The sequence below is a fragment of the Dromaius novaehollandiae genome, chromosome 17 (assembly GCF_036370855.1).
Source record: "Dromaius novaehollandiae isolate bDroNov1 chromosome 17, bDroNov1.hap1, whole genome shotgun sequence".
Lineage (NCBI taxonomy): Eukaryota > Metazoa > Chordata > Aves > Casuariiformes > Dromaiidae > Dromaius > Dromaius novaehollandiae.
Window position 1 is genome coordinate 17,676,383 of NC_088114.1, and position 15,517 is coordinate 17,691,899.

General features: G+C 57.0%; 1 protein-coding gene across 1 annotated transcript; it reads left to right on the forward strand.

Annotated features, from left to right (window-relative positions):
• Positions 1-3,357: 3,357 nt before the first annotated feature.
• PES1 (pescadillo ribosomal biogenesis factor 1) lies at positions 3,358-14,160 on the forward strand. Its single transcript, XM_026108137.2, has 15 exons — positions 3,358-3,513; positions 3,837-3,916; positions 5,297-5,450; positions 5,908-6,017; positions 7,316-7,487; positions 7,764-7,853; positions 9,247-9,363; positions 9,513-9,590; positions 10,022-10,111; positions 10,361-10,491; positions 10,656-10,781; positions 11,001-11,185; positions 11,327-11,460; positions 12,360-12,527; positions 13,305-14,160. The coding sequence occupies exons 1-15, from the start codon at positions 3,490-3,492 to the stop codon at positions 13,389-13,391; spliced, it is 1,746 nt and encodes a 581-aa protein (XP_025963922.2). The 5' UTR covers positions 3,358-3,489; the 3' UTR covers positions 13,392-14,160.
• The last annotated feature ends 1,357 nt before the right edge of the window (positions 14,161-15,517 follow it).

Sequence of the window (15,517 nt, forward strand, 5' to 3'; positions counted from 1 at the left end):
TGGGGGCCGTGCCGCCCCGCTTTGCTGTGACCCAAGGGAAATTCTGGCAATCCAGGACAGCCTGCATGGACATCCCATTGCCTGACTGTTGCCCAGTCACTCCTGTCTTGAGTGTGGTAGTTCTCTGCACCTCAGGGGAGCCCCTGACTGTCTCAGCAGCCTGGTAACAGGCATAGAAATGGGCATGTTGGGTGCTGAATGACACCAACCTCCGCGCCCAAGCGCATGCAGTCGTGGCACTTTAAACCCTTGTCACTCAGCAGCCACATCCAGCCATGTCATGCCATAGAGCCACATCCTCCAGGCCAACCCACACCAGCCCTGCGCCCTGGGTAGGCACTGGGAGCTCCAGGGACCCTCGGCCAGGTGGTTTGCACAGGGCGTTTGTCCCATCTGTTGTGGGAGAAAGCAGGAGGCCAAAAAAATCATACACACATGGATGGCTTTGTCCCTAGCAGTGGTGGAGCCATCATGGCACCAAGCCCAGCACCTCCTTCCAGATGCTCGAGACATGGGGGTGAAGGCCGTACTGGCCAGCCGTCTGAAACAGCCCACAGGGCATGTTTGTCTCTGCCTTGATGGAGAGGATGTGTCACAGAGAAATACGGCGATGCCATCGTGCCTGAACCCTAAATGCTAAATCCCCATGGCTACAGCTGGAGAAAGATGGTTGTCCCATGGATGTGGGCCCTAGGGCACTCTCCTGAGCACCACAGACAACAGGAACCAGAGGAGGGACCCAAAGAGGGTCTTGGAGTGCAGAAACAGCTTGTGGGGCTCTCCTCACTGGCCACAGGGCTTCTGACCTTGTTTCTTGACAGTCAGATATCCGTCCCCTCCAGTCACTAAAGTCAGCTGCTTTCTTCAGGAGTATTTGGGATGGATGAAGCATGCAGGGAGGCAGTTCAGGACAGATGAAGCATGCAGGGAGAATGTTTTGGGACAGATGGCGCACACAAGAAGGGCAGCTTAGGGTGGATGAAGCATGCAGGGAAGGCACTGCATGCCACAGGGCCGGCAGGGTGCAATTACTACGCAAGGGAACACAGGGAGCTCCAGAGAGCTGGGCATTCACCCCACCACGAGTCAGGTCTGAGCTCATGTTATTTGCAGCCCCACATGGCATTAAATGAACTCACATCTCACCCCAGGATGAGAAACCAAGGGCCACAAGACCTCCTGGATGTGCCTCATCTGCCTCCTGCTTGGGGACTGCACCCCTGAAATGCCCGTAAGGGCTCACTGACGCTGCATGGCCGAGCGCTGGGGAGCCAGGACGCGTCTCAGCTTGGAGGGGGAGCGTGCATTCAGGTCTGCTCCCTGCGGGAGCCTCGGTAGGGCTGGGCCAGCCTCCGCCCGCAGTCAGCACCACAGCCCTGAGCATCCCAGACTGCAGCGGGACCCCATGGTGTGGGGCTCAGCACCCCTCAGGGAGGAGGGGAGAGCTGGGCAGGTCTGTTGCGCTGAGCAACGGGGGAGAGCGACTACAGCCACATCACTAGAGATCTGGGAGAGGACGAAGCATTTCCAAACTTTCCTGGTAGGAAAGGAGTGGCGACATGACCAGGGAGCTCCAATTTCCGCCTGACAGCCTGCCCTGTGGCACTTCAGCTCCCAGGCCCTTTGTTTTTTTCCTGCCTATTCCTCATCTCTTAGTCCAGAGGACTGTGTACTGACCTAAACACAAAAAGGCAGGGGGAAGGAGAGAGGGAGTCACGGTTATACTGGGATCTCTCGTTTCCAGGAGATGGGAGTTCAAAACAAATCACCGCAGGACTAATCATAGAGGCGAGGTAGCATGGGCAGGGCACAGATGTTTTCCTCTGCTGCCTATTTCTGGCTGGTTTCCTGGGGAAGGGCTAGTTTTCATCTTCAGCTGCTTATTTAACAGTCCACCCTGCAGGGACCGAATGCACCAGCTGAAGTGAGAACAGACTCCTTCGTGGTATTGGCCTAGCTGGAAAACCTAGTAAAAATTTCCAGTGGGTCTGAATGGTTACAGACACTGTTGTTTCTTCAGCAGTAAGGAGGAAAGCTGGGAAGTGAGGGCATACGGCTGAGGGCGGCGTGGAGGAAGCACATGAAGCGGGGTAAAAGCAGCACTAGGGTCAGGAACAGGCCTGGACCTCCCTTAGCACAAAACGGGGCACCAGGAGCCAAATCCCAGCAGCTGGCAGAGCTCTCCCAGCCCTGCTCAGTGATGCCACAGCAGAGCAGCTCTGGGCCGGGGGGCTCGCCCAGCAGGTTGGGACAGCTAAATTCCTCCAGACGCGTCCGTCGCCCTGGGGGAAATACCCACGCAATGGGTCAGAAATAAGCGCTGGTACCCACAGACTCGCCTCGTCACTGCTGGGGACGGCAGCTGGCTGCTTCTGTGAAGAACAGGGAGATTAAAATGTGGAAAACACCGAGGAGAAAGAAATGGATTTCAAATTATGAGGAGTTACCAGTCTCTAAAGCACGCTCGGGAATGAGATAGCTGAACTCTGGCAAACTTTACCCCTAAGATGAACTCAAGCATGAGCTCGCCTCGCCAATAGAGCCTGGGGAGGCGCAGCTTTCCTGCAACGCAAGCACTGTGAGCAAGGGGGAAAAACCACCACAATACGCCATACATAATGCTAAATCGTGTATTTCCAGGGTTAGCATGTGAAGACAGATGAGGTGTATAATTGTTTATCTTACTAAGAGCACTGGCTGCTGTAGTTCTTTCGGTACACCTTAAGAGATCTCAGCATTTGCAGCACAACGGTGGCCTGAAACATGGGTGGCCTTGGCATGAGGGCCAGCGTTGGCTTGCAATGGCAAGGCAGCATCGCGCCGATGAAACGGGGGGTGTTTTGTGCCCAAACTCAGCCCAAAGGAGGCCAAGGGTGCCGCAGAAATGAGACACGCAGGCCCGGGGCACCCGGGGAGATGGCAGACACCGGCCCAGCGCCCCAACAGCCCCCCAGGCCCCGGCCCCGCACTGGCAGCAGAGGTGCACCGCCATGGGAACCCCCGGGGCCTGGGGAGCCGGCCCCGGGACCCGCCGCCCGGCCGCTGCGGGGCTGCAGAGGCCCCCCCCCAACAGCAGCCACCACTCCGCCGAGCCCCCACAATGCACTGCGCCACTCCCGCACCTCTACATCCCGGCGAGCCCCGCCGGGCTGCCCGGATATATCCCAGCGTGCGCTGCGCTCCAGGCCCCCTCCCGCCCGGCCCCGCGCCCGCCCGGGCTGCCCGCCGCGCGCCTGCCCGTGCCCGCCGCCGCTTCCGCGCCGCCACCTCCGCCGCTACCTCCGCCGCTGCCCGCCCGCGCAGCCCTCGCTGTGCTCGCTGCTCGCCTCGGCCCTGCCCGGCCCGGGGAGGCGGCGGCGGCTGGAGCCGGCGAGGGGCGGCTCCGCTCAGGCACGGCGGGGGCAGACGCGGGGGCCTGCGGGCGGCGGGGCGGGGCGGGCGCCGCGCAGAGCCACGCGGGGCAGCGGCTGCGGAGCCGCCGGCGGCGCCATGGGGGGGCTGGAAAAGAAGAAGGTACCGGCTGTGGGAGACCGGCTGGGGCGGTGGGGACCGGGCAGGGGCCGTGGGGGTCGTTCTCCGCGCTGCTGCCCCCACTTCTTCCGTTCCCCCTGCCCGGGGGGCCCCATTTCCCCCGTCCCCGCGTCGGTGCCTGTTCCTAGCTTCCCCCCACGTGCCCCGCAGCTGGGAGTCCCGGGGGCTCCGGGACCTCCCCCCGTGTTTCTGGCCTCGGGAGCACAGGGCTCTGTGCGGTCCCTTGCCGGGTCGCTCCCCGGTCGCGGTGGGGGCCCGGGCCGTGCCCAGGGAGCTGCTGACATTCGACCTTACTCTCCCCCCAGTACCAGCGAGGATCTGCCACCAACTACATCACCCGCAACAAGGCGCGGAAGAAGCTGCAGCTGAGCCTGCCGGACTTCAGGTACGCTGGGGGATTTCCGGGCCAGCTCCTGGTACCAGCTCATCCCTGCACACACTGCACTGCTTCCGTTCAGCGATGACCTACCTGGCAGCTGTGGCAGTCCTACGGCTTTGTTTTCCTCGCACAGACCTTCCCTGAGCAAGGGAGCTTCCTGGCTGCGAGGCCGCTCCCCAGAGGTGTCCTCCGCTCAAAACTGAGCGTCACGTTTTCTGCAGGAGCTGTGTCACCTGTTCTCTGAACTCAAGTGTTTCCTTAGGTGGCCCCGAAACCTGCTGCGTATCAGGAATGATAAAAGATAAAAGTTCATAGTCTAAACCTGTGGTGACCCTTGAGAGCCTTTTCTGAAGTTCTCTGTGCAAACAGTTGTTCAGAAGAAGTAAACAAATCCATGCTTTTACCTCGTGCATACCTGAGATCCCAGGTGTGATTTGGAAACTTGCGTTAAATGCATATTTGTCACTCACAAACAATTCAGAGACATCCCATGTATCCCTCCCAGGAAATACCATAGAAAGGGTTCAGGAAGGTCATGTTCATATGTAGGCCATTGCAAAGCCCAGCGGTACACCAAGGAGTTGAGTCACATGTGCTTGTGGGTGTTGGGAAGTGGATAAGGAAATAAGCAGAATTCTTCACTGTGTGGCTAGTGTCTGTGGAGACAGGCCACAGCCTGTGAATCTCAGCTGTGTTCTTCTATAGCTGGCTAAAACGGGCAAATGGAGATGTTTGTCTCTCTGGGGACATGGTTTGAGCGGCACAGCAAGGTTAGAGGAAACCATTGCTTTACCCAAGAGACTGAGACATGTGATTGCCTTGGTGGAGTGATAAATCCTGCCCCAGCTGCGTGGCAGGCAACAGCTGTGCTCAGCAATATGGAATGATGTTGTCTGCTCCCAGAAGCAGCACCAGAATCTCTTGGGATACCCCCTGCCCCACACACACATGCCCACTCTGTTGCGAGGTGCCAGTGGGGGAGCCGTGCAATGCTGGGGGATCCCCAGGGTGATATTTCCAAAACCGGTGCAGTGGTGTCATACTGGCATGGGTGTCATACTGGCATGGGTGGGGATGCAGGAGGGAGATGGAGCATAGTTATGTGCCTTGTATGTCCTGGTGTTTCAGACTGCAGAGTTCAGCTTTTTTCTTTTCCCATGAGGGAGGAAAAGTGACAGTGCAGGTCATCTTAGTGCTACAAAAAGGGTCTGGGGTGTTTTATTTCCTGGACAGCCCAACTTTGCATCTGCATCACTTTAAACTCTTAAACTCTTCTAGCAGGTGACATGGGATAAGATAGAAATGAGAGGCTCTTCTGCCTCTCATTTCACTTGCTTTGAGTGGATATTTACATCCAGCATGCCTTATCTACGTCTCCATTAACAGGCGCCTCTGTATCCTGAAGGGGATTTACCCCCATGAGCCCAAGCATAAGAAGAAGGTGAACAAAGGCTCCACTGCAGCCAGGACCTTCTATCTCCTCAAAGATATCAAATTCCTCCTTCATGAGCCCATCGTCAACAAGTTCCGGGAGTATAAGGTATTTATGGTGCACGGAGCTTTGGGGATCGTCTTCAGGGGGACTCTTGTGGCTGTGCCTGGGATGGGGCAATGAGATCTTCTTACTCTGAGGCTGTTGTCCCTTGTTTCCAGCTTTGGTGAGCATTTGCAGCCCTGCAGGGTGAGCTGGCTTGGCTTATTTCTGCAAGGCACAGCAAGGCTGAGCTGGCTACCCACATGTGGCGGTAGAGCAGGGAGGTTTGGGGGCTTGGCTGAGATAAGTAGCTAGTTAAGTTGCTTCCAGCTCTTCCCAAAGAAGCTGCGTGGCGGTGCCTTACATCTGAATGCTGTCCTTGCACCCATCAACAGCTCACGCAGCCCATCAGAGAGGCATTTATGTCCAAGGGCTGCATTTCTGTACCACACGAGGAGGGCTTCACCTTCCTCCACCCTCTCCCTGGAAGAGAGCCCTAAGTCTCCCCCTCTCTGCCCTGCAGGTGTTTGTCCGGAAACTCCGGAAAGCATATGGGAAAAGCGAGTGGAGCACTGTGGAGCGGCTGAAGGATAACAAGCCCAGTTACAAGCTTGACCACATTGTGAAAGAGAGGTGAGCCACCACCTGCTGGTCACACTGCAGCCGGGACGTCAGTGCGGAGGAGATGCAGGAGAAGGATTCTCACAAAAGAGGATTATTATCAGCAGTAAACTGAACTGAAGCCTGTGCAGCCCTTGCTGTGTCCATCCCCCTTTAGGACTCCAGCTCCCATGGCAGTTCTAAGAATGGTTTGACTGGTCAACTGGTCTTTCAGAGCTAGTGGAGAAGGATACAGCAAGCTGCGTGCTGGCCATAGCAATGCATTAGTGAACAGAGAGTTCCTGGCCATTGTAAAAGGCTCCAGGATCTCTAACAAGATGCCGAGAGCTCTCCTCCTCTCCCTGAGTAGTCTTTTCTCAGGTCACCCTTGGAGTGAGGGCTGGCGGAGAGTGGATCATGGTAATGGGAGAGAAGGAGAGGACCCACAGGAGAGGGAACCTGCTCTGGCAGGCGTGTTAGTCGTCGCAGTGGTGCCTGGGGCCTGGTTGTGCTGAGGCAGAAAGGGAGGAGATGAGTAGCACTGAGAGACAGACACTGCCCCTAAAAGTTGTGCACTGAAAGTTAGACAGTCCAGGCACCCTGCGCCTGGCTGCCAGCCCGCTGCTTGAGCAGTGAGGCTGCGCTTCTCCCGCTGACCACAGCACTGACCTGCACAGCTTCTGTCTGGGTCTCTTGCCTGGCCGAGGAGCATGATGGGTCAGCTCGCAGCACCACGAGCCACGCACATGCTTGTCCTCAAGCCCTGAAAAGGTGGCAGTGGGCCCAGGCTGGGTTTACTGAACACAGCTACTGCTGACATCTTTTAGTCCCTATGTATGTCTTAAAAACCTGCTTTCATCTACCCCGTTCCTAGCTGCAGAGATGCTAGGCTGCCTGCTGGGAGTGCAGGAATTGCGGGCTCCCAGGGGGATTTGTGTTGCTGCCCATCCAGCCCTGTCCCTCAGCACCTGCTTAAGGCTGTCTTCCCCAGGAAGGGAAGTGTACGCGCAGCTGCACAAATTGGTGTTGCCATTCCCTTGCCAGGGAGGTTCCTGGCTGCTTTGGCTTGAGTGTGGAGGGTCCTTAACAACCCTAGGTAGCTCCTTGAAGGTGGCTGTGAGCTTCCTGGTACCTGGAAGGGACATCCCATCCCTGGGGATTCCCTGGCTTGGAGGGCCTTGTGGGATGCAGATGCTACAGGGTGGCTCTGAGGTCCCTTTCCTTCCTCATGAGAGGTGTCCATCGGCCCCTGCAGCTTTTGGCAGATGTTGCTTTCTCGTGGCTCTGCAGCTGAGTTTAGTTTTCCCCCTTCTTCTCCTGTCCTGGCACAGGTATCCAACCTTCATTGATGCACTGCGGGACCTGGACGATGCCCTTTCCATGTGCTTCCTCTTCTCCACCTTCCCACGGACGGGCAAGTGCCACGTCCAGACCATCCAGCTGTGCCGGCGCCTGGCCTTGGAGTTTCTCAACTATGTCATTGCCTCCCGCTCCCTGCGCAAGGTGGGAGCTCTGGGGTGGGCCACGGCCGAGACCTTCCTGAACTGGGGGCTGTGGAGATGGGGCAGTGGAGCTTTACCACAGGAGGGCGCAGGGTCAGTTATGCTGACAGCTTCAGACAGGGGGAGGGGTTTGGACGGCTGTCTTGGATGTCTCCCAAACAAACCTGCTGTCTGCAGAAGCATTAATGAGAAGGGGCCTTGCTAGGGCAGGGCCAAGTGCTGCTGCAGGGCCTCGCAGGGACCCCTCCACCTGAGCCCTCGCTCTGCTCCCTGCCAGGTCTTCCTCTCTATCAAGGGCATCTACTACCAGGCCGAGGTGCTGGGACAGCCGGTCACCTGGATCACCCCCTACGCCTTCGCCCACGATGTGAGTAACCATGTACCAGATGGCCCTTGCCTTGCTGTCACCTTGCCTGTGGCTGGGGAAGAATTTGGGGAAGTGTCTTGCTGCTCTTGCAGCAAAGAGGCAAATTAGGCTGTGCCCAGCCTGGGGTGGAGACTATGAGGGCCAGCTTGCGGGTTAAGGGCCACAGCTGTCTTCCAGCCCAGGATGGTTGTGTCCTTGTCCCCTGTGCCTGGCTGTACCAGCCTCCCCGGTTCCTTGTTTCCTCCTGCTGTCAATTATTAAATTTGCCTAGCTCAACAATTAAAGATTAACCTGCAGGAATGAGACTGGTGGCGCTGAGGGAAGAAGCAAGTCAGACTCCACACCCTCCTTGCCAAGGTGGCTCTGTTATGTCCTGCCAGAAAGATCTTCTGTCTGGTCTGGGCAAGCTCTGCCTAGCAGGCTGAAGGGCTTGCGCAGCCCTCCAGTGAGGGCCAGAGGGCTCTGGGAGGTGTGGGACAAACTATGCCAGGACAGGCTGCCTTGCCAAGGTCAGTGCGTGAGTTCACCATCACAGCAGCTGTCTTGTCTTCCTCTGGGTTTTTCTGGGGGTTGGCACGGTTAGCATGAAGCTTTTCGACTTTCTGCACAGCCTGTGCTGGGGGTCACCTCCCCTTCTTGCCCTGGCAGTATTGCCTGGGTGAACCCACGTTTTTCCCAGCCAGCGTTACTACTTGCTCCCTTGAGTTTTGACTGTTGAGGGACTGGCTAGATCCCTGCTGGGTTTCAGCTTCATTAGTCCTTTCCTCGCTCTTGTTCTGCTTTGCCAGTGGCCTGCAAATCTGACCTGGGGGACCAGAGTCCTTTGACCAAGTCACCCATAGGCCATGCGGAAAGCTCTGGCCTGTTCTCTGGCTTCCCTGGGTACCGCAGGGCTGTCTGGGGACACCTCGCCCCCTGCCAGGGAGTGAGTTGCAGGTCCACCTCCTCTCGGGGTCCCCGTCTGTTCTGGGATGTGCTGCTCCATCTATCTGAGTAGCTGGGGAAGTTGTGGGCTTGCAGGACTTGCACTGGTGAGGGCTGAAGGAGCGATTCAGGCCTTCTGGGGCAGGGGAGCACTGGCAACACAGCCCCATGGGCTGCGCAGAGATCCCTTCCTGCCCGGGGTCTGGTGTCGGGCACAGATATCCACAGATTTCCTTGTGGAGAGGGCAGTATCCTCCCTTGCAGATGAGGAAACAGAGATACAGAGCAACATGTTGCCTCTCTCAACCCCTGGATCTCAGGGAGTGAGCAAGCAGCAGAGATATGAGAAACTTGTGGCTGGGCAACCTCCCAGCACCCATGCCCTGAGCTGGTGCCAGGAGAATGGGCCCTTGTCCCTGCAGAGAGGGACTTTCAACCTTGTGTCCTTACCCCTTCTGTGTGCCCGCAGCACCCCACAGACGTGGATTACCGCGTGATGGCCACCTTCACCGAGTTTTACACCACCCTGCTGGGCTTTGTCAACTTTCGCCTCTACCACTCCCTCAACCTGCTCTACCCGCCCAAGGTGAGTCGACGGGCCACTCTGGTGCAGTTGGTGGGAAGCAAGCGCTCATTGGAGGGTTATGCTGGCCCTGGGCACAGAGTGGTGGAGGGGAGGCTGTTTGGGGACTCTTGGTTTGGGGGCTGTGTCCCCACCTACCTATGTCTCTCCAGATCGAAGGCCAGGCTGAGGCTGAGCTGAAACCCGCGGAGGGCGAGGCGTATGCCATGGATTCGGAGAGCTACCTGGAGGTGAGGGGGTGCTGCTGTCATCCAGGGCTTGAGTTAGAAGCCTGCACGCAAGAACCATTGGCCTTTGCGTTCTGACCACAGACCCTTTCCTGGCCTGGGACATTGATCACGTGGGAACTGCAGAGCAGAGCCTGGTCCTTGCAGGGTGGGGGAACGGGTTCCCAGCTCCTTGCCTTTGCATGCTGGCCAAGGGCAGATTTGTGTTCATCCTTGAGGGTCTCCACCCTGTGTGACAGATGACCCTCCGGAGCCCCGGTGCTGGGGACTGCAGGATGAGCCAGCACATGGAGGAGGCTGAACTTCTGCATGGAGGGGTCCTTTGATCCTTTGCTGAGAGGAATTGCCTCTCCCTTCCTCTGTGAGACTGCCTTTTCTCCCATCCCCCCAAAACCAGCTGAAGATGACACCTTCTTGGTCTCCTCCCTCTGCAGAAGCTGTCAGCTCTGAGCGCCAGCTTGACCCGCGTGGTGGCACCAACCCCAGAGGACGACGTGGAGATGGATGAGTTCCCTGTGGAGGGGGTAAGAGCCTGGTGGGGTGGCTCAGTGCTGGGCTTTGTCACCCTGTCCGCAGTAGGTCCTGTGGCTTGGCAGGGGGACTCGTGCTTGAGCAAGGGCTGGCATTGCCTGGTGCAGTGCTGGAAGGGACCTGTGTGGTCAGAAGGGTGGGGACCATCGTCCAAGAGCCTTCCTGGCAGAGAAGGGCTTGGCAGGGGCTGTGTGGGGAAGAGAAGGTCCCAGTGGAAGAGGCTCTGAGTTTCTTCTGAGCAGGAGACTGCTGAGCAGATGGATGCAAGGAAGAAGGAACAGGAGGCCCTGGAGAAGCAGAAAAAGCTGTTTGAAGGGCTGCGCTTTTTCCTCAACAGAGAGGTCCCTCGAGAGCCTCTGGCCTTCGTCATCCGGTATGTACAGGGTGGGTTGTTCCTTGGCAGCCCTGCTACCGCTTCCTGTCTTTTTCCATCCTTTGTGATGGGGGGTTGGGGCCAGTCTGCCTGACATGCTACAAGCGAAGTGAACTTGAGGGCTGTTTCAGTCCGACTAACCCCTCAGTGTGTTTTACTGGCAGGTGTTTTGGGGGCCAAGTGTCTTGGGACAAGTCTCTGTGCATTGGTGCCACCTATGATGTGAGCGACCCATCTATCACCCACCAGATTATTGACCGGCCCCGGGTGGAGCAGCAGGTTGTTGGCAGGTGAGTGAAGGCTGGTAGTCTGTCCCCAAGGAGGGGGCCTGGGCTAGTGAGTGTACCTGGCTGCCCTGGAGCTGTCCTATGCTTTCCGTCTGCTTCAGGTCACATTACGAGGGCATTCTGCTCTGCTGGAGTCTTGTAAGACCCGTGGACCCCAGAGCGTGGGACAGGAGGAGATGGTCTGACCCTTGGCCCTGTGTTCTCCTTCCCTCTGCCCCACAGGTATTACCTGCAGCCTCAGTGGGTTTTCGATTCTGTCAATGCCAAGCTGTGCCTCCCCGTAGCTGACTATTTCCCTGGCTTGCTGCTGCCCCCGCACCTCTCACCCTTCGTCACAGAGCAGGAAGGAGACTACATCCCTCCCGAGAAGCTGAAACTGTTGGCCATGCAGAGGGGCGAGAACCCAGGTAATGGAAGGCACCAACCTGTAAGGTCTGAAGAGGAGAGAAGCCAGGCAATTGCTGCCTAGGCAGAGCTGTACGTGCTTCTGTGCCAGGCACTGCTCTACCTATCACTGTCCCTGGCTGGTAATAGCGGTCTCTCCGTAGGTGAAGAGAGCGAGGAGGAGGAGGAAGAGGAGGAGGATGACAATGATGAAGAAGAAGAGGAAGAGGAAGATGACTCTGAAAAGGAAGAAGAGACGAAATTGAAGAAGATGGAAGAGCAGAAGACTCAGAGCAAGGTACTGTGCCTGGCAGTGAGATGGGAACCCCAGGAGGAGACCGCCTTTGTGAGTGCTGTACCTGCTGGGCTCTGCTTACTGCCTGACCTCCTGGCTGAGTCCCTGCTCTGTGCCATGGGACTCCTGCACCCCACTGCTGCTTGCCTGGACAAAGCTGAGAGGGGCTGGGACTTGACTGTAGAGTTTCTCAGCTGTCAGAAGGGCTGAGCAGGGGTGGAAGCCTGGGCTGTCTGTGCTGTGCCCCTAACCTCAATCCAGGCTGTCTGAGCATCAGCTTGAGGTTGCGCCTACAGGGCAGGCCTGCAATTGTCTTGTCACTGTCCAGAGGAGGCTTTCCCAGCCCCATCTGGGAGCTGTGGTCCTTGCATGAGGGACATACCTCCTGCCTTTTCAGCTTATGAGGGATTCCACCCTTGCTGTCGGAAAGAAATGGCTCTCTTCTCCCTCAAGGGAGGGATATGTCTGGGCTTAGGAGACCTTTCACCGAGCAGCAGAACTCTGTGCTCTCTGCTGTTTAAACATGAGCAAAGGGAAATGCAAAACCCCCTCTGGTAGACTGAATGGCCTCTAAGGCAGCCAAGAGTCCTGGGGGTGGTGTGGCTAGGATGGCCCTTGGTCTTGCCATGGCTGCTTGTGCTTCCCTGTCCTGTGCTGATGTGCTGGGCGTGGGACCATCATGGCTACTCTGTTTCTGCAGCAGCTATCAGAGTTCTGTGTCCTGTTCATGAGCAGCAGCTCCTGTTCATGCTCAGGGCCTGCATCGTGCAGCTGGTCTCCTGCTGGCCTGTCCAGAGGGTGCTGTGACCCTTCCGTGGGGAAGTGTGTGGTGGGGCTGCTCTGTCCCTGGGGGAGGGTGGGCTCCCAGCATCCAGGGTCCTGAGCTCTCCATCTCCCTGCAGGCACTCCCTGTGAAGGTGACAGCTGGCAAGGTGCGGCTGGAGGACAAGCAGCGCCTGGAGCAGGAGCAGCAAAGCGAGGAGAAGCGTCTGGCCATCATGATGATGAAGAAGAGGGAGAAGTACCTCTACAAGAAGATAATGTTTGGCAAGAAACGCAAAGTCCGAGAGGTATGAGTGCTGCCTTCCCATGGCAGTGATGCTCCAGGCACAGTTCTGGGCCACAGGACCCTTGCCTGGATCCCACTCCCCTGGCTGTACTAGCTTGTCCCAAGTCAGGTTGCAGTTGTTCAAAGGGGTGGACCTGGGCCCAGTCTGTCTGGGTCGCTAAACCCTGGTCTATCCATACCTCGTGGGGGAGGGAACAGCCTCTGTTTCTGAGAGATCGTGCCTTTCCCTGCTCCAGTTTTGGGAGGGAGTGTCACCCATGGCTACACACCCAGCTCCCTGCCCTCCTGTGAGTCTCTGGGCAGAGCTTGAAGCCACCTGGAATGAGTCTGTTTTGTCACAGGCTGGCCCCATTTTTACCAGGCCTGTAAACGTTGCAGATGCCATGGGGTTTCCAGCTCTGCTCATCGCTCTTTCCCTCTCTGTACCTGTCCTGCCTTGCTGTCGATGCGGAACGAAGGTGTGGAAGGCTGAGGCTCTGCAAGCCTCTTCCCGAGCATGATCCTGGCTGTGGACTATCCTTGGCCCTGGCAGAACAGAGCTCCTCCTGCTCTCCTAGAGCTCCCAACCTAGTTAGGGGATGCTACATGCTGCTTCCTGTGCCCAGGCAACTCAGTGCCCCACGGTGCCCTGGGTTCCTGCAGCACGTGCAGCAGGAGATTGGTCAATCTCCCCCACAACGAGGTTGAATGGGTGGTGGGTCTGAGAGCAGAGCAGCCTTCAGAATCTGCAGACTAAGCTGACCGTGTGTCTTGGGGGGGGGGGGGCATTTCTTCTCAGGCAAACAAACTCGCCGAGAAGAGAAAAGCCCACGATATGGCCATCAAAGAAGAGAAAAAGAAAAACAAGAAGGCACGACGGGCGTGATGGCACTTCCAGGGCTCCCCTCGAGGGGGCCAGCCCTGTCGTCAGCGTGCAGAGGCTGGCTGGCTGGACTGGCCTTCGGCCTGCTTGTAGCCTGGCCATACCTTGCAGAGACCATCTTGTGTTTGAGTGGAAATCCCTCCGCTTTGCTCTTGGGGCAAAAATGCTAAATTAAAACATGTCCCTTGTCTGTAAATATACCTCCTGCTGTGCCTTTCCCCAGGGCTCTTGGGTTCCCTCAGATCTCCTCTGCACTGGCCTTTGGATAGTGTGTGCCAGTGCTGCTGCTCATCGTGGCTTGTGTGGTGGGATCAGTGTGACAGGCCTGGCATGAGGACTGTCATGTTAATGCTGCTGCCATTTCTGCTTCCTAAGCCGCAGGGGCAGCGAGCAGTGTCTGAGGAAGGGGAGGAGGCCAAGGGGAGCGCTGGGTTCTTGCAGGGTGTTCCAGGGTTGTTCATTTTGAATTTTCACAGATGTGGACAGAGGAGAAAGCCAGGCCCTTGTGGCAGAGCAGGAGGTCCCCCGTGGCTGCCTGCCTTGGTTGGATGTTGTGGTGTTTCTTGGAGGGGAGGAAGGCTCAGTGCAAACAGCAGGGCTCTTGCACCAGCCTTAGGGGAGTGGACCCTGCAGCAGAGGGGAGCCTTTCTTCTCCCCAGCACAGGAGCTGCCCTCCAGCATCTCTAAGGCCCTTGCGCTCCCCTTCAGTGATGCAGCCTGTAAACAGTTTCTACTTTTATCAGACTTTTTTGATTAAAAAAGGTGACACTTCCCAGGTGGTCTCTGGTGTCGTCTGTTCCCTCCTAGCTGTGGCAGGGCAGCGTGACTACTGCGCTCAGTGATCTGCCCCCTCGTCCTGTAGTGCTATGTCATCTTTCTTGTTGCCCTCTTGTTGCTCCTAGGGGCAATTTTGGTAGGGTCTTCTCTCTCAGCTGGGTTGGGGTGCTGAGAGCTGACCCACTCTGAGTCAATGCAGGAGCTATGCTGCTGGGTTGTCTCAAAAGAGTTTGTCAAAAAGGGAAGAGGTGAGGGTTTTGCAGCACACAGAGTCCCTCTCCCCTTACAGCAGGCAGCTGTGTGATAACCCTTCTCTTCCCCCAGCAGCTGGACTGCATGAGGACATGCGCTGCGCTGCCCGGGAGCCAGGCAAGCCCCTGCTCCAGGACCTGTTGTCTGCATGGGTACTGTGGTTTCATGCACATTTGACACAGAGGCTGTCGTGTCCAGCAGACTTCGTGGGGCTGGTCCGAGGTGCAGGGTCGTGGCCAGGCAGAGAATTGAATTAGGAGTTCCTTGGGGCAGATATCTCTCCCCATTCCCCTTCTGTCAGCTTCTAGAGGCTCCTACACTTCCTCCCTTGCAGCCCCGCCTCAGTCTTTGTTGACAGATCACCTGCAGTGCAAATACTAGCTGAGACTGTAGATAAGGTATTCCAGGGGAAAGAGAGGTTATCACAGGTATGCTGGTCATCAGCACTAAATTGTCTTGCTCTAAAGTCGAGAGATAAATAGAGAAGTTGGGGACTTTTTCCTGGCCTACTTTTTGTGAAATGATTGAACTCCAAGGGGCTTTTTACAGATAGGGAGACCAAGGCACAGGGAGGGGAATGCTTCTGCCAAGTGTAAACCCCAGTGCCCTGATCTGCAGTGCCTGGAACTACAGCGTTGCCTCCAGGTCTCCTGCATGTGCAAGACAAGGGCATTGGACGGCTCCTAAAGCAGTTAGCAGAGGTAATTAAGGACAAGCAGCTTCATCCTTTCATACCCCTGGGAGCTGCAATTTTCCCTTGTCTCTTCTGCTGGCACTTGCCTCTGAAATGCTGGCAGAGCTGGGCTTACTGAACTGCCTGAAGCTATCCCAGCCCCAGATTCATGTAATACACCCCTTTCCCCTTGCCATGCACCTGCGTGGTGAGGCAGCGTTGCACAGACAAGCAGAACTGCCCCGGAGGGGTTGACAGTCCTTGTTTAAGGCAGATTCAACCGAATGCCCCACTGTGCTGCCTTTGCATGGAGACACTGGTGCCAGGACCGAGCTGCCTGAGCGAAGGGTAGGATTTACTGCTAAGGGGGTCGAGTTATTCCTGCAAGGTTTAGCATTGTCCACAAACACTTCCCCAGGTTAAATAT